General features: G+C 37.9%; 1 protein-coding gene across 1 annotated transcript in view; it reads left to right on the top strand.

Moving 5' to 3' along the window:
* The window catches only part of LRRIQ3 (leucine rich repeats and IQ motif containing 3), a 144563-nt gene extending 121589 nt beyond the window's left edge, over nucleotides 1-22974 (top strand). The window contains exons 7-8 of the mRNA XM_062193399.1: nucleotides 15112-15835; nucleotides 22824-22974. Coding sequence (XP_062049383.1) covers nucleotides 15112-15835; nucleotides 22824-22974 — 875 coding nt within the window. The remainder of the gene's footprint in view (nucleotides 1-15111; nucleotides 15836-22823) is intronic.
* The last annotated feature ends 533 nt before the right edge of the window (nucleotides 22975-23507 follow it).

The raw sequence follows: 23507 nt of genomic DNA, 5'->3' as shown, positions 1-23507 counted from the left end.
AAATAATATATTTTAAGTTTACATTATAGTCAAAGGCTTCATACCATGCTACATAAAGACTTCAACAAATAAAAAGCAAAAATCCATAGTTCAGCAGGAATATTGCAAAGGGCTATAAACAGTAATGAAGTGAAAAGATCCAATTGCACTTATATACAGTAAATTTTAAAATAATCACAGATCATCAAAACTACAATAGTGTGTCTCTGAGAAGAATTGATTTGAAAAAGATATAAAATAAATTTTGACAAAAGTATATTTGCAGCAATATTTATATACACAGGCATTTCTTCCTTTTTTGTTTTCGTATTTTATTTTCTTTTTTAATCTTAGTTCCCACATATAAAGGACATTATGCATTATTTGACTTTCTCTGTGTGGTTTATTTCACTCAACATTAGGTCCTTGAGTTGGAATTCATTTTGAAGCAAATGGTAGATGACTGGCTCTGTCATATGCTCTGTTTCTTATTCACTTTTTTCTCAGTCTTTTGTGAAATTATTTAGGTATTCTCAGAACCCATTTTAATTTGTATGTTAGATTTGTAGTTGAACGTCTTTGGATTATATATCTAGTTCTATAGGAAGCAAAACACATATCCTTAATTTTCTGTAATCTGCTCAATGTTAGTATTTTACCATTTTGCATAAAATACAAAAATAATGTAACACTGTAGGTCACTAAGCCTCCTACCACTACAATCTGTTGTTGATATAATTTTCATTCATTTAATATGTTTTGAACTGTATGTGGACATTAATAACATTATTTTATGATATTTTGGAATCTAAGACTGTTGATGCTTTTGTATTATCAGGACTTTGACATCTACTTGCTCTTATTCATTCTCTAGAATATTCAATTATTGAGTGCTACTCCAGCAGAAGAATTATTTAAATTTTTTGAGTCAATTCCTTTTTCTCCTTTTCTTTATTTTTAGTTTAATTTTAATTAATTTTTAACCAATTCAATATAATTGGTAGATACAAACCTAAGAACATAATGATATTCCCCTCATCACTCTCTTCCCTGCAAACAACCCTCTGTCTTTCTACTTTTCATTTTTTTTTTGCTTTTGAGATAACATATTTTAAATTTACATTACAATAAAATGGCTTAATACTTCACCTAATAAGACGTTTAACAAGTAAAAAGCAAAAAGACCCTAGTTTAGCTGGATATAGATAATTGTTATAAATAATAATTCAATGAATAAATGACCATTTCACCTATATACAGTTTTCTTGGTCAATAAGTCATTCATAATTTCTTCCAATGAAACACAACACAATGTGACATCTAAAATATTTTCTGTGTGGTTATAAGATAAAAAGTAAGTTCATTTAGACTTTAAGCCATTACCTCTCAACAGTTTATGCACAGAAATAATTTTATGCAGATTGCAATGAAAAATAATTATACATTACTTTTTTGTACTCTGTTACCACAGATAAGAGAAAACATATCATATTTGTCTCTGAGACTTAATGCAGTAAATGTAATGGTTCCCATTTGCATCAATTTTGTTTCAAAAGACACAATTTCATTTTTTTTTAAGGCAGAGTGATATTCCATAATGTATATGTACCATATCTTCTTTTTTTTTTATTTTTTTTTATTTTTTTTATTTTTGACAGGCAGAGTGGACAGTGAGAGAGAGAGACAGAGAGAAAGGTCTTCCTTTGCCGTTGGTTCACCCTCTAATGGCCGCCGCGGTAGCGCGCTGCGGCCGGCACAGCGCGCTGTTCCGATGGCAGGAGCCAGGTGCTTCTCCTGGTCTCCCATGGGGTGCAGAGCCCAAACACTTGGGCCATCCTCCACTGCACTCCCTGGCCACAGCAGAGAGCTGGCCTGGAAGAGGGGCAACCGGGACAGGACCGGTGCCCCGACCGGGACTAGAACCCGGTGTGCCGGCGCCGCAAGGCGGAGGATTAGCCTGTTGAGCCACGGCGCCGGCCTGTACCATATCTTCTTATCCAATCATCTGATTATGGGCAACTGAGTTGATTCCATATGTTATCTATTGTGAATTGAGCTGCAATAAACATAGAAGTACAGAACTCTTTCATATGCTGGTTACATTTCCCTTGGATAAATTCCCAAATGGGATGTCTTTCATATGATATATCTAATTTCAGTTTTCTGAGGAATCTCTATACCGTCTTCCACAATGATTATACTAGCTTGCATTCTCACCAACAGTGGATTAGGGAACCTTTTTCTCTATATACTCACCAACATTTATTGTTTTTTGATTTCAATATGAGAGCCATTCTAATTGGGGTGAGGTGAAAACTCACTGTGGGTTTTATTTCCATTTCCCTGATGGCTACTCTTCATGAACATTTTTTTCATGTGTTTATTGGCCATTTGATTATCCCCTATTGAAAAATGCCTGTTTTAGTCCTTTGTCCATTTCTTAACTGGATTGTTTGTTTTCTTCTTGTTGAGTTTCTTGAGCTCTGTATAGATTCTGGGAATAAATCATTTATCAGTTGCATAATTTGCAAATGTTTTCTCCCATTATTCTGGTTGCCTATTAACTTTGTTTAGCATTTCCTTTGCAGTGCCGAACTTTCTTAGCTCAATGTATTCCCATTTGTCTATTTTTACTTTGGTTGCCTGTGCTTCTGGCATCTTTTCTAAGAAGTCTTTACCTATGCCAATATCTTGCAGAGTTTCTCCAACGTTCTGCATTAATAATTTGTTGGTATCAGGTCATAGATTTAGATCTTTGATCCATTTTGAGTTGATTATTGTATAAGATGTAAGGTACGTGTCTTCTTTCATATTTCTGCATGTGGAGACCCAATTTACTCAGAAACATTGACTGAAGAGACGTTCCTTTCTCTAGGAATGAGTTTACCTCCTTGTAACAATTAACTGGTTGTACGTATGTGAATTGTTTCTAGGGATTCTATTCTATTCCATTTGTCTACATGTCTATTTCTGTTCCAGGAAATGGCTGTTTTGATAATAACTGCCCTACGGTGTGTCTTGAAATCTGGCTTTGTTTTTGTTATTTAAGATTTCTTTAGCTATTGGGATCTCTTCTACTTACATATGAATTTTAGCATAGTTTTTCTAGATCTGAAAAAAATGTTCTTGGCATTTTGATTGGGATCACATTGAATCTGTAAATTGCTTTGGATAGTATGGACATTTTGATGATATGAATTCTTCCAAACCACAAACATAGAAGATTTTTCTCTGTTTTTTTTGTGTCTTCTTCTACTTATTTCTTTAATGTTTTGTAATTTTCATCAAGAGATCCTTCACTTCCTTGGTTAAATTTGTTTCAAGGCTCAAAATTTAGCTTTTTAGAAGTTCTTTCTCAGCCATGGCATTGTTGGTATAAACAAAGGCTATGGATTTTTGTGTGTTAATTTTATATCTTTTAACTTTATCAAATATTCTTATAAGTTAAAATAGTTACTTAGAGGAGTCTTTTGGTTCCCATATGTACAATCATGTCGTTTGCAAGTAGGAATAATTTGACTTCCTTCTTTCCAATTTGTATTTCCTTGATTTCTTCCCTAATGTTTCTAGCCAAAACTTCCAGGACTATGTTGAATAGAAATGGTGAAAGTGATCATCTTTGTCTGGTTCCAGATCTTAGTGGAAATGCTTCCAACTTTTTCCCATTCAATATGATGCTGACTTTGGATTTGATGTATATTGCCTTGATTTGTTGAGGAGTCTTCCTTCTATACCCAATTTGCCTAAGGTTTTCATCAAGAAAGGATGTTGTATTTTATCAAAAACGTTCTCTTCATCTATTGAGAGAATCATATGTTTTTATTCTTTAATTTGTTAATGTAATATATCACATTTATTGATTTGCTAGTGTGGAACAATCCCTATATACCAGGGACAAATCCCACTTGGTTTGGGTGAATGAGCTTTGTGATGTGTTGTTGGATTTGATTAGATAGTATTTTGTTGAGTATTTTTGCTTCTATGTTCATCAGGGATATGGTCTATATTTTTCTTTTTTGTGTCTTTTTCTAGTTTAGGAATTGAGGTGAAGCATGCTTCATAGGATTATTCCCTCCCTTTCAATTGTTTTGAATAGTTTACAAAGAATTATAATTAGTCTTCTTTAAATGTCTGGTAGGAGCTCTCTGCTGCTGGCCTGGGAAAGCATCAGAAGATGGACTCAAGGGCTTGGGCCCCTGCGCCAATGTTGCAGGCCCAGAAGAAGCTCTGGGCTCCTGATCCAGCCGTGGTCATTGCTGCCATTTGGAGATGGAAGATTTTTTTTTTTTGTATGACTCTTCTCTCTTTCTGTATCTCTGTCTTTCAAATAAATACATTAATATTTTCTCTTTTTTTTTACTTTTTTAAAGATTTATTTACTTATTTAAAAGGCAGAGTTTCAGAGAGGCAGATGCAGAGAGAGAAGGTGAGAGAGGTCTTCTTTTCACTGGTTCCCTCCCTAAATGGGTACAACGGCTGGAGATGGGCCAACCCAAAGTCAGTAGCCATTCCAGCTTCCCCATGTTGGCACAGGGGCCCAAGGACTTGGGCCATCTTTTTTTTTTGACAGGCAGACTGGACAGTGAGAGAGAGAGAGACAGCAAGAAAGGTCTTCCTTTTGCCATTGGTTCACACTCCAATGGCCGCTGCGGCTGGCGTGCTGCGCACCATCCTCCACTGCATTCCCGGGCCGTAGCAGAGAGCTTGCCTGGAAGAGGGGCAACCGGGACAGAAACCAGTACCCTGACCGGGACTAGAACCCTGCGTGCCAGTGCCGCAAGGTGGAGGATTAGCCTATTGAGCCCTGGCACCGGCGGGCCATCTTCTACTGCTTTCCTAGGCCATGGCAGAGAACTGGATTAGAAGAGGAATAGCTGGGACTCGAACCAGTGCCCATATGGGATGCTGGCAGTGCAGGCTGCAGCTTTACCTCCTACACCACAGCACCAGCCCCTGAATAAATAAATCTTGTTTTTTTGTTTTTTTGTTTTTTTTTTTCTTTGACATGCAGAGTTAGACAGTGAGAGAAAGAGACAGAGAGAGAGTTATATACAGTGAGAGAGAGACAGAGAGAAAGATCTTCCTTCCGTTGGTTCACTCCCCTAATGGCACTGTGCCAATCTGAAGCCAGGAGCCAGGCTCCTCTTCCCGGTCTCCCATGCGGGTGCAGGGCCCAAGGACTTGGGCCATCTTCTACTGCTTTCTCAGGCCACAGCAGAAAGCTGGATTGGAAGAGGAGCAACCGGGACCAGAACCAGCACCCATATGGGATGCCAGCACTGCAGGCAGAGGATTAACCTACTGTGCCATGACGCTGGCCCCTGAATAAATACATCTTTAAAAAAATAAAAATAAATTTAAAGTCTGATAGAATTCAGCAGTGAAGCTATCTGGTTCTGTTTTTTGGGGGGTTGTTGTTGTTAAAAAAGTCTTTATTACTGATTCAGTCTCTATCTTGTTTATTGAATTGTTTAGATTTTCAATGTCTTCATGCATCAATTTTGGTAAATTGTATGTGTCCAAGAATCTACCCATTTCTTTTAGAAGTTCCAATTTTTGGCATAACTGTTTGTAGTGACTACTGATGATTCTTTTTATTTCTTTGGTATCTGTTGTTATGTGCTCGTTTTTGCTTCCTGTTATCTTGGAATATATTTTTCCAGCCTTTCACTTTCAGTCTGTATGTATCTTTGTTGGTAGAGTGTTTCTTGTAGGAAGCAAAAAATGATCATTTTTAAAATCCATTCATCCAGTCTTTATGTTTTAATTGGAGAAGTTAGGCCATTTACAGTCAAGGTTATTATTGATAAGTAATGACTTGGCTGTGCCATTTTTCCACATGTATTCCTATTGATTGCTTTGAATTTCCTTTTTCTTTTCTAGGAGATTTTCTGCTTTCATGTTCTTTCAATATGATGACTATGTTTCTGTGTGTACCACATCCTTAAGCTCATTTGTAATGCTGGATGAGTTGTGACAAATTCTTTCAATTTCTGTTTGATGTGAAAGGCATTTATTTCACCTTCATTCATAAATGAGAGTTTTGCAGGATACGGCACTCTGGGTTGACAGTTTTTTGTTTTTGTTTTTTTTCTTTTAAGACATGGACAGTTTTTTGTTTTTGTTTTTTTCTTTTAAGACATGGACTAGGTATCTCCATGCTATCCTAGCCTATAGGGTTTTTGATGAGAAGTCAGCTCTGAGTCTAATTGAAGATCCTTTAAAGGTAATCTGGTATTTGTTTCATGTACATTTCAGAATCTTTTCTTTATGTTTACTGTTGAAAATTTAACTACAATATGTCATGGTGAAGATCTTTACTGGTCATGTAATTTCTTCTTCTTCTTCCTCCTCCTCCTCTTCTTCTATTTTTTTTTAAAGATTTATTTATTTATTTGAAAGGCAGAGTTACAGAGAGGCAGAGGCAGAGAGAGAGGTCTTCCATCTGCTGGTTCACTCCCCAAAAGCCACAATGGCTGAAGATGAGCCGATCCAAAGCCGGGAGGCAGGTGCTTCTTCCAGATCTCCCACGCAGGTGCAGGGGCCCAAGTATTTGGGCCAACTTCTATTGCTTTCCCAGGCCATAACAGAGAGCTAGATGGCAAGTGGAGCAGCCGGGAGGTGAATCAGCACCCATATGGGATGCCAGCAGTACAGGCAGCAGCTTTAGTGGCTCCTTCTTCTTCTCTTTTTATGATCTGACTGAGATGTTTCCAAAGGTTTGTCTTCTAGCTTCGATATTCTTTCTTCTGCCTCACCAACTTTGTTGTTAAGGCCTTCCGCTATATTTTTTATTTGACAAAATCAATTCTTCATTTCTAATATGTAGCTTAGTCCTGGTAAACCACACTGTTGAGGATGAGCAGGGCAGCGGTGCCCTTTTCCCACACAAAGACACCGGGGACAGGCTTTGGTGAACATGTCCAGGTTTATTCACATGCACATACATTTTAAAGAGCAGGTGAAAGAGGGTCATAACTAACTCTTGAGAGCGCTAACTATAGGACAGATCTGACGCTGCCACCAATATGCCTCTCCAATCAGCTTGAAAGTCAGGTAGTGAGGATGGCTCCCCAGGTGGTCCTAATGGGCCTGGGCCATATCCAGGAGTTGTTTTCTTCATCGGCAATTACAGGGCCCTTTATTAGGGAGTAGGGGTGGGGAAAGTGTGGGGAAATTAGTTACATGATGGAGCCCAGGGGAAGTAAGGTGGGCGGAATTGGAGGCGCAGTGCGTTGAGGCAGTGTTGGGCTTTTAGGGGTTGCCGCCACACCTGAAGGCTCCACCTTAGTTTTAACTGCCTCTGGGGATTTACGAGCCTCCCTCAGGCCAGTGCAGGCCTTTCGATGATCAGCATTCATTCCTTCCCAAACAAGCATTTTAACAAACTGATCCCGAAGGTCCCCAGCTGGCAACTTATGATGCAGACTGTGTTCGACCCTAACTACAAAATCTGGCAATGACTCTCCTGGCTTTTGTCGCACCCCTGCGATGGGAGATTCTGTGGGCCCCTCATCCAGCTTGTACCAGGCATTAAGTCCTGCCTGCCTCACTTGTTCACGGTACGGAGCAGGTAGCACAGCTTGCTGGATCCCCGTAGAGAATAGTTCCCCCGTCCCAGCCAGCATAGTGTATGTAATAGGGATAGCTGGCTGGGCTGCTCGGTTAGCTTCGGCTCTCACCCGGCACTCCTCCTTAAAGAAGGCGCACCACTTTATGAATTGTGAACTCGTGAGGACTGCTTTGGCCACGTCCAACCAGTCCTTGGGGACGCATGGATGATAGGCTATATCTTGTAGCAATGTTTGGGCCCAGGGGGAGTTTGGGCCATCCTCTGCTACTGCCTTGCGGAGTTCTTTGAGGTCCTTGGCCTCCCACGGGTACCATTCCAAGGGCCTATTACCCCCCGGAGCTAAATTAACAGGGTAGGCCTGAGGCGGCGAGTTCCCAGGCCCAGAGTTCAATTCCTTACGCTGCTTTATGTCCACCGGACAAGCTTTCGCATAGGTTACCTCCCCAAGCCCCTGTCTTTCAGTGGAGGGCTGGCCATTGGGATTTAGGTCACACAGGTCCCTCTGTGGGGCCACACAGAATGATGCTCCCTCCTCGCTCCCAGGCGCGTATGGCGGGGGCCTGGACTCCTCCGAAATGTAGGTGGGGGGGGAAATTTTACTTTTGTTCTAACCTCCACTGTCTGTGTCTCCTCATCTTTCCTACTGTCGATATCTTCCTCTGTCTCTTCTGTATCCCAGACTGCCTTAAAAATAGAATTACCCATAATAAAGGTTTCACTCACCCTGAGAGACCGCTTGGCCTCGGCCGAAATGTAACTGTTCGGGCCCCACGTTGGGCGCCAGATGCTGGGTCTTAGTCCACCCGTACAAGGATGGACTGGGTCCGAGGAAAGGTGAGTGCGCAGCTCGCCCGTTCCCCAGCCTCCCGATCCCGGAGACAATCAGACGCAGCGGGGAGCCAAGTCTAGCAAGGACTCATTTACTTCGTGCGAAACAGAACCTTTTATAGCACAAAACTGCAGAGTCATTGGGGCAGGGCTAAGGACCAACCAATCACTTAAAAATTCACCTTACGGGGGGCTTTCTATAGGACTAGCCCTATGTCTATACACTTGTTACTAGTTTTGTTACCTCCCCTGATGTTGCACAGCCAATCAGTTTTAGTGGTAAACAACTTAGAGCGCTAACTATAGGACAGATCTGACGCTGCCACCAATATGCCTCTCCAATCAGCTTGAAAGTCAGGTAGTGAGGATGGCTCCCCAGGTGGTCCTAATGGGCCTGGGCCATATCCAGGAGTTGTTTTCTTCATCGGCAATTACAGGGCCCTTTATTAGGGAGTAGGGGTGGGGAAAGGTGCCTGGGGCTCCAGTCGCCTGCCAGCTGTCAGGTTGCAGGGTCCTTCCCAGGAGGCATGGTGTGCCATGTACTCTCAATCTCCTGCCTGGACAAGGCATGTGGACTCCCCACTAGATACAGTATCATCCACACTAGAATTTCAGTTTGATTTCTCTTCAAAATCTCAATCTCACAGGAAAATGTTTTATACATGTCATGTATTGATTTCTTTCATACATGCATTTACTTCCCATTGCTTCTGAGTCATTCTATGTTGTTCTTTTGAATTCCTTTTCAATGTCTTCATCTTTGCATTCTTATATTGAAGTGCTGTGTTCCTTTGGGGGATTTGTGTTATCTTCCTTGTCCTAGTTTCTTGTATTTCTGCATTTATTTTTAGACATTTTTGGAAATACTTGTTCGTTTTATCCACTTGTGCATTTTGTATTTGAACTATGCCTCTGTGGCTTAGTCGAGTGTTTGATCCTTCATTGAATACCCAATGGAGTATGCTGCATGTGGTCTGGGAACTCTAGTCCATGCTCAAGGGTGAGGCTAGAATCTAGGATGATACCCAGGTTGTGCTTGGTAGATGTCATCTATTGTCAATATGGGAGAGGTTATGATCAACATCTGTTGGCATAGTCACCTCTTCCCTTTCTTCTCTTCCAAGGTGATCAATATCTGGGATTAATCCATTGTGAGTATAGCCCTCACCCACACTGATGCATGAACCATGCAAAAGATCCATGCAGTCTTCAGTGTGAGCACAGAACCCTCAACAATGACCCCCCAGCAGTTAGGGAGCTCTCTGCCTCTGACACCAGACACAGTTATTGTCCAAAGACCCACTACACCCCACATCCTATCTTGCAGTCACAGTGCACAAGGATCCCACAGTCACAGGGTGCAGAGGATCCCCTCTCTGCCCCTTGAGCCTGACCCATCCACTGAGTTAGCAGAGTCATTTCCAGAGCCACCTGCATGTACATGCTTTCCCTTAGCACTTTGATCCTTGGAGCCTGTGACAGGTTGAGAGGATGGGGCACCTCACAAGCCTAAGTGGGAGCCCAGACCCCTGTCAACCTTCCCAGCCAGACTCAAAGGCAGTGGGAAATGTGGATTTTTCCCTCCACTAAAATCCCATGGTCATGCATGCAAGAGTCGCCATAGCCTCTACTTGTGTCAGGATGGTGCCTTCTCCCCTCTGGTTCCTGGGTGTCTTTGTAAGGAGATGAGGAGACAGAAATTTACTTTTCTTTCACTGGATTAGGGGTCACCCTGCGTTCCTCCACTGGTGCTCAAGGATGGACTCAAAGGCAGTGTGGTTTGCAAGGCTCTCCCTCAAGCAGTATCACCAGTGGCACCAGCTGCCGCAGTCTGCTCCCACCTTGCTCTCAGAAACTGGCATCTTCTCCAGCCTCCAGCTGTGGGAGTCATGGAGAGTATCCCCGCTCACTGCTATGCATCTGTACTTTCCATACTGCTTCATGGTGTTCTTCTTTCTCTAGAAGTTCCATTGCAAACTTCTCTCCAACTCTCCCCTGGGAATACACTTCCTCTTAATTTGTTTCTGCTGTCTTCCCCTAGTTTGAATGAGTAAGTCTTTTCCCTATTCAGCCATCTTGGAATCCCCTCAAAAGTCAATTTCTTTTCTTAAATGGATAAAACATAATATCTCATAAGGTTGGTAATAGTACTAGATAAGATATTTTAAAAGAATTGACATACTTTGGCATATAGCAAAACTTCAATACATATTAGATGTGTTATAACTAGTGATCAGTAATTTGTACCTTATAAGTTATTAAGATTAAAATAAATGAAAATATATATACATATATATATATATATAAAGGATTTAGTCTAGTGACTAAATGATAAGGGCTCAATAATGACAATATTTTTTATTCAAGGTGAGAGATCTTATTTTAGTTGATGGGGCAAAGAATACCTTTCAAATGAATGAAAAGAGCCTGAGCCAAATATAAGTAGAGATATCTAAGTCCTTTTCCGGTATAGTGACTACTATATTTAAATTGTGGGATTTTCAGATGAATAATGGAAGGTATTGGAAGCAAAGAAAGGAAAATGAATGGACAATATATGAGAATAAATTTATTATTAATAGTCCATTCACTATTCAAAGTGAACAATACCCATGCACTGATCTGCATTTCCTAAGAAGTACACATTAGACACATATTTACTGGAAACCTATCATGCATGAGACATTTTTCCAAGTCCTTAGATTAGAGTAATGAACAAACCTCAGCATTCAGAGAGCATTAGCAATCTAAGTTTTAGTTAAGCAATTATTATAATGTAAATACCAAGTCTTAGGCATTCTAGTAGAATCTTTGTTTAACTTAAGACATTGCAAACAGCACAACATTAATCTTCTACTTCTCCAAGATGATAGACATTAACTGGCTTTCCATAATAAACTTGAGCGTATACATATGCCAGATCCTTTTACAAACAGTTTTTTTAGAAACTAGTAAACAAAGAGGTTGTGGCCACACATTTTTTTTTCTCCTTCACATTACACTTACTTATAAGCACATATTAAATACTGAATCACTCCAGTTTTATATCCTTGGGTGTCTTCTATCCGTTGGCTTGCTAGAAATCTCCAAAAATTATCTGTTACAAACATTTGCTAAATTTGTATTTTGTAAAACCAAATTTTACAAAATGGCAAATTTGAGATATCTCAGTATAGAGATTGGTATTTATGGTCAGGATTGACTTCAGAAAAGAAGATTGAGAGAGATAGGAAAGGTGCTTAGTATCAAGTTTTCAAGAATTCTAATATGAGGGGTGTGTGTTGTAGCTCAGGGTGTTAAATTGCTGCTTGGGGTGCCCATATCACATATCAAATTTCCTTGGAAAGAGTCCCGTCTCTAATTTCTGCTAATGAGGTTTCTGCTAATGAGCTTGTCAGGCAGTAGATGATGGCCCAAATATTTGGGTTCTTGCCACCCACATGGTAGATCCAAGTGGAGTTCAAGGCTCCTGGTTTTGAATTGGTCCAGCCTGGCTGTCGAAGGTGTTTGGGTAGTGAACCACCAAATGAAAGACCTGCCTCTCTCTCTCTCTTTCTCTCTCTGCCTTTCAAATAAATAAATAATAAATAAATAAATAAGTAAATAAATAAAACTGTGTGTGACAAAAGTGCCTTACTATATTTTTCCCCACTCATTACTAAAATTATGTGGCTTATTGAAAGTAGGTAATGATAGAATTAAGATAACAAGTTCCTTGTTTTCCATATACTAATTTTAAAATAATAATAATAGGGGCTGGCACTGTGGCGCAGTGGGTTAAAGCCCTGGCCTGAAGTGCTGGCATCCGATATGGGTGCTGGTTCTAGTGCTGGCTGCTTCTCTTCTGATCCAGCTCTCTGCTATGGCCTGGGAAATCAGTGGAAGATGGCCCAAATACTTGGGCCCCTGCACCCGAGTGGGAGATCCAGAAGAAGCTCCTGGCTCCTGTCTTTGGATCAGCATGGCTCTGGCCGCTGTGGCCATCTGAGGAGTAAACCAACAGATGGAAGACCTTTCTCTCTGTCTCTACCTCTCTCTGTAACTCTATCTTTCAAATAAAATAAAATAAATCTTGAAAAAATAATAGTACTAATAACTAACATGTGTAGCTAATTCCTTTTCAGATGTTGTTTTTAATATTTATGTTGCATGTTTAGTTGACATTTTACATTTTTGTAAATCAGTTACTTTTATAAGCACACTAAAATTAGACATTATTATATCCATTTGCATTGGGGAAACTGAAACCCAGTGAATTCAATAACTGCCCTAGACCACATGGTTACTAACTGATAAAAATACTGTGGTGATCTTCTTAGAACTGTTCCTATGTAATACATAAAATCTATTCTCTTTATAATAATAAAATTTTTTAAAAGAAATAGGATTTAAGCCATACAAACTGTCTCCAAAATCAAAGCTTTTCATATCACTATACAAGTGATATTTCTCTTGAGAAACAGATTTAGTTCTCCATTTATCCATTCATTAACCTAATAAATTTACTTATCAAGCATCTACTATTTAATTAGCTCATGACTACCTCTACAACACACACATGGCACTGAACAAAGTATTAGTCGAGGGCCTAGGATTACAAGATTAAAGAAAATATGATCCCTACTCTAAGGAGCTTATATCTAGCATGGTATTATATCTAAGATCTATTACAAAGAATTTTACTATGAAGAGAATTTGATAAATTCTGTAAGAAACTGATATGAAGTGCCGGCATTATGGTGTAGTTGCCTACATGCCAACATCCCATATGTGTGCTTATTCAAGTCCCAGCTACTCCACTTCTAATCCAGCTTCTTTCTAATGTATGTGGGAAAGCAGAAGATAGTTCAAGTGCTTGGACCCTTACCACACACATGGGAGACCTGAATGGGGTATGACACATGGCTTAGATAAAACCCTGACTTGGCCATTGCAGCTACCTGGGCACTGAACCAGGGAAGAGATCTCTCTGTGTCTCTGTCACTTCCTACTCTCCCTGTAACTCTGCCTTCAAATAAATAAATAAAATCTTTAAAAACGAAAAGAAACTCTTATGAGAGTTAACAGTTAAATAATTGTAGCAAAACATACACGGATAGAACTGAGTGCATTTCTTTATTAAAATATTCTAATATCGATTTTCCTTTCTAGTATCTCTATTAAGTCTAACTCATAAAAGAACCTGAAAAAATACAAATGGCCAATAAATAAATGAAAAAATGCTCAATATCAGTAGGCATCAGGGAAATGCAAATCAATACAGCACTGAAATCTCACCTCATCCCTGTCAGAATGGTCATTATCCAAAAGAGAGCACATGGAGAGAGGTGAACCTTTATAAACCATTGTTGGGAATGTAAATTAGGGCAACCACTGTGGAACACAGTATGGAAATTTCTTTAAAAACTAGAAATAGGGGCTAGCATGGCAATATAGTAGAGTAGGCCTCTGCCTGTGGTGCCAGCATCATAGTGGTTGCCAGTTCATGTCCCATCTACTTCTCTTCCAATCTAGCTCTCTGCTTATGGCCTGGGAAAGCAGTAGAAGATTGCCTGAGTGCTTGGGCCCTTGCACCATATGGGAGACCTGGAAGAAGCTCCTGGCTACTAACTTTGGATTGGCTCAGCTCCTGCTCTTACAGCCATTTAGGGAGTGAACCAGCAGATGGAAGACCTTTCTCTCTGTAACTCTGCCTCTCAAATAAATAAATAAAATCATAAAAAGAAAACTAGAAATAGGCTTGCCATCCAGCAATCCCAGTATTGGGTATATACCCAAAATACATGAACAGGGTATATCAAAGAGATACCTGTACCACCGTGTTTATACCAGGTGTCCATCATCAACTGAATGTAAAAAGAAAATTTTATACACACACACACACAATGGGATATTATTTAGCCATAAGAAAGAATGAATTCTACCATGTACCTCAAAATGAATGCAAATGGAGACATCATGTTGACTGAAATAAACCAGACACAGAAAAGAAAATACCACGTTTTCCCTTGTATGTGGAAGCTAAAATTAAATAAAAAAAGCAAAAAAGAAATGACTGAATGTATCAGCATTGCTGAAAATATAATTTTGCCAAGCTTTGTTTTATATTTTTGTCAAATCAATGGTTAAGAATGATATACTACTATAGCTTTAATGATCTGTGGTTATTTAAAAAATATATATTATATATGAGTTAAATGGTCATCTTTTTATTTGGTTATTGTTTATAGTCCTTTTAGGTATTCCCACAGAACTAGGTTCTTTTTCCATTTTACTTATTGAACATGTTATTTAATGTACAATTAAGTCTTTGACTATAATGTACATTTAAAATAGAGTATCTCAAAAACTAAGAAATACAAGGAAAGAAGGAAGAAAGGAAAAGAAAAAGGAAGGAAAGGACAGGAAAGAAGGAAGAGAGAAAGAGGGAGGGAGAGAGGGAGGAAAGAATGTAAGAAGCAGGGAAGAGAAATGGAAGTATCATTTTATTCTTAAAATTATATCTGTGAACTACTTTGAATCTGTTCTCTTTGTATTAATATCGCATTAACTTGAGAATTGAAAAAAACCTATTTTTTCCTAATAAGAAAAAAGAACTTGTGAAAAATGTTCCTAGGAAGTTAAGTACTTGGTTCTTATCAACGTTATTAATATGCTTTCAAAATTTTTGACAAGAATAAAGTATGCTTTGTCTCATATAATGTATAATATTTATCTGTCGTATGATGCAGGTCAAAAGGAGCTTGAAGATGAAACTGGTGAAGATTTTGATACCAGTTTTAGTGTGTCAGTGTTGAAATTACCCATCCAGACTTCAGGTTCATTGAAGAGTGATGCACCATTGAAAGAGAAAAAACAGCTTTTACTTCCTGTGTGCACAAAGCCATTTTCTACTACTCATCCAAAGCCAATAATTAAAAAAGAAACAGTGTCAGAAACAAATTTAAGGAACGAGTTTTTTGAAACACGTGGAGCCGGTATAAAACCCCAAACAGTTAATGATATTGATAGATACTACAAAGAGCAAAAGAAGCAAGAGTTCTATAAAGAAAAAGTAACAGCGGTAGCCATGGCAAAAGTTGCCCAGGAAAGGATCAGCCTAACTGTTGAGGAGAACTTAAATAAAAAAACGCATGCAGCACAAAAACTAAGAGAAAGGGATAAAGAGATAGTTCAGATTGGTTTGCAACAACATTGTCAAGCCAGATTCAACTACATTGCAAAAGTTAGAGGGAGAAGAACTCTATTTCTGGAAGAAAAAAAAAGAAAGGCTGCAGAACGTTTGTTAGTTCAGAACTTAAATAATGAGCGCGCACTTTTGACCAAAGGATTAATTAAAGTTGACAGAATCAAGAAGAAAGAGGCTAACCTAAAAGAGAGACACCTGATTTCTCTCAGAAAACTTCAAGAAGAAAAAATCCAAAAGGATTTACGTAAGAGAATGAAGGAATTCAGGTAGGTGCCCATTAGATTTTATTTAAGCTTTTAAGTCAGGTACACGTGAAGTCCAATAGCATTTCATTTGTAAGAAACTACATTTGTTTTTTATATAATAGGAACAAGCAAAGCTTATAAGCGGGTATATCAGGTACTAATTATTACCTAAAATTAGACAGTAAGATAAATATCGCCCCCACCTATCAACCTCATCTGACAAAACCTGTTTCCTATTTATTAGTTGTTCTTATTAACATAAACAGCATGTAATCAGCCTCCAGTGTTAAAAAATTCAGTCTTCTATATTCCTCATTGCCAAAATCTGCTTTCCTATTTATTTTGCTTCCAAAAGGTATTTCAAATGGATCTTTTAATTTTTAAATATTTTAAACATATTAATAAGTATATTGTGTAATATTTTTACATGTATAGTTTGTGTTGTGTCTAATCAAGATAAATATATTTGTCCTTTCAAACATTTAACATTTCTTTATGTTAAAAAGATCTGAAAATCCTACTTCTAGTTTTTATAGTAGAGAAATATGCAGCAAATTAACAATACTCACCATACTGTGCAGAACCCCAGAATTTCTTATTTCTATCTAATTATAACCTGGTACCTATCAAGCAACCTTTCTCAGTGCCTGCCTTCCCACTTCCCAAACTAGCCTGATAACCACAGTTATATTTTTTATGTTTTTAACTTCTATGAGATCACATTATTTTTATACTCCCATATGTGTGACATCATGTGGTATTTGTCTTTCTATGCTTGGTTTATATCACTTAACATAATGACCTCCAGTCCCATCCGCGTCATGGCACATGATAAAATTTCTGTCCTAATCTCACCTATCCCATTATCTTTCTGTGATTCATATTATCCTTGCAATTGAGATCTTCATCTTCACTCTCTGCCTTTCAATCCATGTCTATGTGCTAGCGTTTATACATCAATTTTTTTAAATTTTAATCATACCATTTCCTATTTAAGTTTGTGGACAGCTTGCAATTGCCCACAGAATGAAATCTAGTCTCTGAATAGCACCTCTGACATCATGCTCTATTCTAGTCTAGAATAGTCACTAAATTGTGTGCTAGTGTCCTCTCTGTTCTGCAACAGTATTCTTTGACCCAGATCAAGTCCTTCTCCACTCCCCATGTAACTTTGTACTGTCTTATCTCTGTGACTTATATTATTCCCTTTTTCCTCAAATATGCATCCCATAAGAGCACTATAAGTACCAAATATTATGATGTGTTAAAAATTTATTTATTTATTTGAAAGGCAGAGTTACTGGGGTGGGTGCTGGAGATATGGAGAAAGAGATCTCCCATCCACTAGGTCACTCCCCACATCGCTGCAATGGCTGGGGCTTCAACAGGCCAAAGCCAGAAGTCAGGAGCTTCTTCCAGATCTCCCACATGGGTGCAGGGGCCCAAACACTTGGGTTATCTTCTGCTGCTTTCCCAGGCACATTAGCAGGGAACTGGATCAGAAGGGAAAATCAGTACATCAACCAGGACAGGAACCAGGACCCATATGGTATGCTGGCATTGCAGGAGGTAGCTTTGCCTGCTACAACACAATCCATCCCCCCAAAATATTGTGACTGTCTATTTATTAGGCAACACAGTACTCTATGTTATGGGTGTTGCTGTTTAAAAATGCTCTGGAGTATTAAAATTAGTAAGGGTAGTGTCTTTATATGAAGTAAAAGACATTTTTTTCCCTGCAAGGGGACACATCACAAGTGGCAGATACTCAGCTGTGTATGGCTTTGTTTCAACCCTGTTTTCGCCATCACATGGTACATGAACTGCACAACTGGCAAAATTCATTTGTTTATAATCCATCATGTAGAAACCAACTCAAATGGCATTTTCACTTTTAATCTTTCTTTAACTTCTCTTTCAGTATGAATTAGTCTCTTTGATTTTGTGTTCATTCCATAAAACCTCATTTTAATCTCAATAGTGGTGGTCGTCACAAGAGGGCTCATCATAGTTAGCTTGTGAAGTCCTTTATGACATAATCCCGTCCATCTTTCCGTTTAAGTGTGGTACTTAGCTAACACATTAATTCACTAAATATCTTGTGAGGAAAATGAGTTAAAATTCCATTAATAATAGTTGTATCTAAGCCCATTTAAGTCATATAATAGCCTCTGAGAAAAATTTTTTCTGTGAAATTATACTCAGTAATTAATTCACTGAAATGTGAAATAATGGATATTTTTAAATGTTTATGTAATCAGAATTATTAAATAAGTAGTGAAAATATAATTAGCCAAGCTGTAAAAATACAGCTTCACTAATAATTAAAATGAATATCAATCTTAGGACATTACATGTCCATAAAATTGTCCACATTTTTTTTTTGTGTCCACTAAGGAATACCTGTCTAAAATTCAAATCTTTTGAGTAATAATACATGGCTAGATTTTGAAGATTTCTATCGTATGTGACATGGTAACATAAAGATCACTTGGCCCAAGAAACTGAAAATGTAGGTAGGAGATAAAGCATAAGGCAACAAGACTATCAGAGTTAAATAATGATATAGGAAATTATACAACAATTATCAAGAGTTGGAATTAAAATTTCTGGTATATAATAAAACAGATGAGAGAGTAATCTAGGAAACTGATGGGCAGAAAAGTTTCCTAACCCCTCAAAAACTTCATGGCCGACACTTTATTTAGCAAGAGAAAAGTGTAACACTTATTTCATCAAAGTTTTATGTGACACAGGAAACTTCAAAAGAGAGATACAAAGACCAGGGAAATCTGTGCTTTTATGCTTACATGTGATGAAGAATGGACAATTGTGTAGAAGCACAATAGGACAAAAAAGAGGACATGGAAAATGGTAACAAACTATGAGGAATTCAGCACGGCCTGTGTGTGCAGATTCCTCTTGCCCTCCCTGTGTAATATTCCTTCCCTCCAGGTAAACAGTAGGACAACTGTCACATTAGGGTCTTCAAAAAGGAGGGAGACACACAAATTCCAAGAGACCTTTCTGCATCTTTAGTTTTCTATTCCCTTCCTGCCCGCCTCCCTCCCTTCTGTTTTTCTATTTCTTTCAAAAGAGTAAGAGTAATTTTCATTATTCGTAGTTTCTTTCACTTACAGAGTTGTTCAACATCTCAAAGAAATTAAGAAGCACAAATAACTGAAGGATGTATTAGACAGGATTTTCAGTCTTTTTTTAAACTCAAAGTCTTTCATAAGTTTTTTCCCTGATAGTAGATTGAAGCTTCTCAGCCATTTTTATCCTTGTGATATATTATTTTAAAGATTTATTTAAAAGGCAGAGTCACAGAGAGAGGGGGAGAAACAGAGAGAGAGAGAGAGAGAGAGAGAGAGAGAGAGAGAGATCTCCTATTTGCTGTTCACTCCCCAAATGGCTTCAGCAAACAGCCAAATCTGGGCCAGGCCAAAGCCAAGATCCATGAGTTTCTTCTGGGTCTCCCATGCAGGGGCCCAAGCATCTGGGTCATCTTTGCCACCCCTCTCAGGCCATTATCAGGGACTGTATCAGAAGCAGAACAGCCAGGACACAAACTAGTGCCCATATGGGAAGGCAGCATCACATGTGGTGGCTTTACCTGCTATGTCACAATGCTGGCCCTCATAATATCTTAAGTATGAAAAATATCTTATAATTTTAGCCCCCATAATTAAAATCATTTTCCTTAATTTATACTTCATGTGTGTATGTAATTTTCAGAAATATTTTTTATAATTTATTTGAATAAAATATATTTTAGAAAAAAAGAAAGCTAATTTGGATATCAGAAGAATAATTAATGTGAATCAGCATCAAAGAAATTTAATCAGAGGCTGGCATTGTGGCATGGAAGGTAAAACCACCACCTGCAATACCCATATCCCATATGAGTACAGTTCAAGCCCATGCTGTTCCACTTCTGATCCAGCACCCTGCTGATTCACCTATGAAAGCAGGAAGAGATAGTACAAGTACTTGGGTGGTTGCCACCCCTGTGGGAGACCCTAAAGTTGGGAGTTTTCCCTGTATCCAGATGAGTCCAAAGTGATCATATAAGCTTAAAATGCAGATTTGAGAGAATGAAAATAATTGACGTAGCATTGCTGACTTAAAGATGCATAGGAGCACATGTAAAGAGTGCAAAGAAAATTAATCCTAAGAGTAATCAGTATCCTAAAAGAGGTTCTCATGACTTAAATGAGAACCCAGCCCTGGCTGATATCTTGATTTCAGCCTTGTGAGAAACTATGCAGAAGATACAACTGAGCCCCACTGTGTCCCGACTTCTGATCCATGGAAATCTTAAGATAATATAAGATTATGATTGAAAATCATTACAAGTATGGCATTTCTTACGTTGGAAAACAGAGATCCCAATCTTGTTCTCCTTTGCCCGGATTGTGTTGGTCATTCCAGTATCTTTGGATTTCCATTTGAATATAAGTTTTAATAAATTCAAACATTTACATTTAATACATTTTAAAAGTTAAATTAAATATAATACATATTTAATATAAATTTAAGTGTAATTTTCTACCAAAAAGCTCTTGACATATTAATTGGAATTACATTGACTGTATGTGTCAATCAGGGGAGAACTGACATCTTAATAATATTATCTTGAAACACTTGAACATTGTATACCTCTACATTTATTTATATCTGCTTTAAGTTGTTCTGTTGGACTCTAGACTCAACAGTAGAACCTTTCACAGAGTGATTATTAAATTCTAGAAACTCCTCTAAGTGTTTTGAATTTATTAGCTCATGTACTTCTGACTATGCCCTATGAGTTTGATTATACTCTTCATAAAGATTTTTTTTAAATGTTCTATAGAGAGTTTAAATGATTTGTCTAAAATTATAAAGTCAGTAAGTTTCAGAACTGAGTTTCAAACTCAAGCAGAATAGCTTTATTACAACCCATTGCTTCTCTGTATTCAACTATCTGGGCATCACCATATTGATATCCAGGCTCCTTTAGCTCCATAGAACTAAAAAAAACTCTAGGCTTTCCCTCATCCCTTTTCCTACATTCCCTGTTCTCATGAAATGCAGCTATTAGTCATCCAGTAAGAATTATTATGACATGGCAAGCACCCCTCTGAATATTTTTAATGTGTTAACTCATGTAGTCCTTTACTAAGCACTATGTCTTCATTGTTCCCTTGTACACATCAACAAATGGAGGTAAGGAGAAACTAACTTGCCCCAATTTACAGTCACTAAGTTGGAGATTTCCTATATGTAAGCCTCTTTTCTACTCCCAATTGCAGATGTCTGAATGTACCTGCATATAAATATTTCTCCAGGTTCGTCTGTTTGTCTCTTCCCAGAACTGTGACCCAGTCAATGAAAATGATGCCAGTTCTTGCAGCATGCCAATCTGTTCCAACCTCTCTACCTTTATTTTTATTGCTTATACTGTATAAAATAGTTCCAACAAAATACTCTTCTGCCCACATTCTGCTTGGAAAACAACATCTTTGAGGACTCATTAAGAGGTTTATTCCACTCTGAACCCTTGTTTCTCTGCCATCTCCTTGTTCTCCAAATTATATTTACCAAGAGTCCTCTCTGTTTTGTTACAAAATCCTTCCATATGGTATTATAATATTTCATTTATATATTCATGTACCATTATTTAACTTTCCTTATGCTTCTCATTTCTATAAGCATATCATGTCATATATATACTTCCAACAATGAGAGATAATTCTAGGCATTATAGTATATGATATTTCATTTATATATTCATGTACCATTATTTAATAAGCATATTGTGTCATATATATATGATTCCAACAATGAGAGATAACTCTAGGCATTATAGTATATAACCATTGAAGGATTGGGGATGAACGGATGAAATCTCCTATGGCCTCTGACATTCATCAACTTTGAGAGTAATCTGATGCAATTTTCCTCTAAGAGTTTGTATTAAACTCCTAATATTTCTGTAAAATAATAGCATGAGCAAGGTGACTTAAACAACAGAAATTTATTCCCTCCCAGTCCTAGATGCAGGAGGTCCAAGATCAATGTGTAGACAGGGTTGGATTCTCTTAAGGCTTCTCTTGGCTTGCAGATGCCATCTTTTCTCTATGTCCTCTCAGGGCCTTTCTTCTGCACACTCAAATCCCTGCTGTCTCTTCCTCCTCGCAAAGGAACACTAATCGTATTGAATTAGGGCTGCTCTCTATGACCTCATTTAACTCTAATTATCTCATACAGGCTTTATCTCCAAATACAGTTATATTCTAAGGTATTGGAATCTGGGACTTTAACATATGAGTTTTGGAGGAATACTTTGAGTTGCTTATTGAATCCAAAAACAACTTGGATTTATGAGCTTTAAATAGACATTCAGCAAATCATGACATAGGCTGATTTAGATGCCTTTGGGAATCTAGGCTGAGATTTGTGAAAATTCTTAGTTTTAAGCTAATAGAAATCATATAAATATTAGCAAAATATGAATATTATTTGGTAATATAACAAAATTTTATAAATGGAGGTCTGTACTTCTTTATTTGTATATCTCTTTAAAAAAAGATTTATTTATTTATGTGTTTGAAAGGCAGAGTTTGAAAGAGAGAGAGAGAGAGAGAGAAAGAGAAATCCTGCATCTGCTGGATCGTTCCCCAGATGGCTGCAACAGCCAGTGCTGGGCCATGCTGAGGCCAGGAGCCCATCCAGGTCTCCCACACATGGGTGACAGGGTCCCAAACACTTGGACTGTCTTCCTTTGCTTTTCCCAGGCCATTAGCAGGGAACTGGATCAGAAGTGGAGCAGTTGGGACCTGAAGCAGCACACATATTGGGATGTTGGTATCGCAGGGGGGTGGCTTTACCTGCTATGCCACAACATTGATCCCTGTGAATATGTCTATTTTGAAGACATCTCATTGTAAGGATTAATGATCTGTTTGCTATGGGTTTAGTAATTTCAACAATTCTCATAGTGTTACCTTTCTTTTTTTCCACTTAGGGCTGAAGAAATACATAAAAGACACTGTGAAGAAAAGTTTGTTCTGGATATGATTTCCTTTCAGAAAGCCTGTGAAAGGTTACAAGAAGCTAAAACAAATGTTGCAGTTGTGAAAACAAATATAGGCTTTCCTCATGGAGTTACAAAATGAATCAAAGCCAAATCACATCCTATGATCATCTTAAATTATGGCTGTTATTTCTAGATGAAATGCTCTAAGATTATATTCTGAAAGAAGAAATACTTTACATCACAAGGTGGATTTCTGTATAAGTCTTCTAGAAATATAAATGATAGTGAAAATATCTGTAATTTTCATAATTTAATTTTAATTAATTTACCATCCTCCAAAGTTTCTTTATGTAACCTGATGCCCAAGATCAATTAAAATTGATTTCTTTTATTGCAGACAATATTGGAAAGGCATTGCTTGTATTTCTTTTTGAGTATAGCAGTTCATGAGCTATTTTCTGTTTCTCTGACAACCTTTGCATGAATTTCTGTCCCTACTGCTCTCTTTTATAAAGACACTGTGTGTTTTGATTATTTTCATTATCTGCTTTCATATATTTAATTATTTTTCCTGTTTACTTTATTAAAATAATTTCTGATTATCTCTTTTTTAAAATAAAAGTATCATATATTCTCTTATAAAAATCAGAAAATATGAACTGTAGTATATAA

The sequence above is a fragment of the Lepus europaeus genome, chromosome 5, assembly GCF_033115175.1.
Source record: "Lepus europaeus isolate LE1 chromosome 5, mLepTim1.pri, whole genome shotgun sequence".
Taxonomy (NCBI): domain Eukaryota; kingdom Metazoa; phylum Chordata; class Mammalia; order Lagomorpha; family Leporidae; genus Lepus; species Lepus europaeus.
Note: the sequence above shows the minus strand (reverse complement) of the source record. Positions and strands in the feature narration are given on the sequence as shown.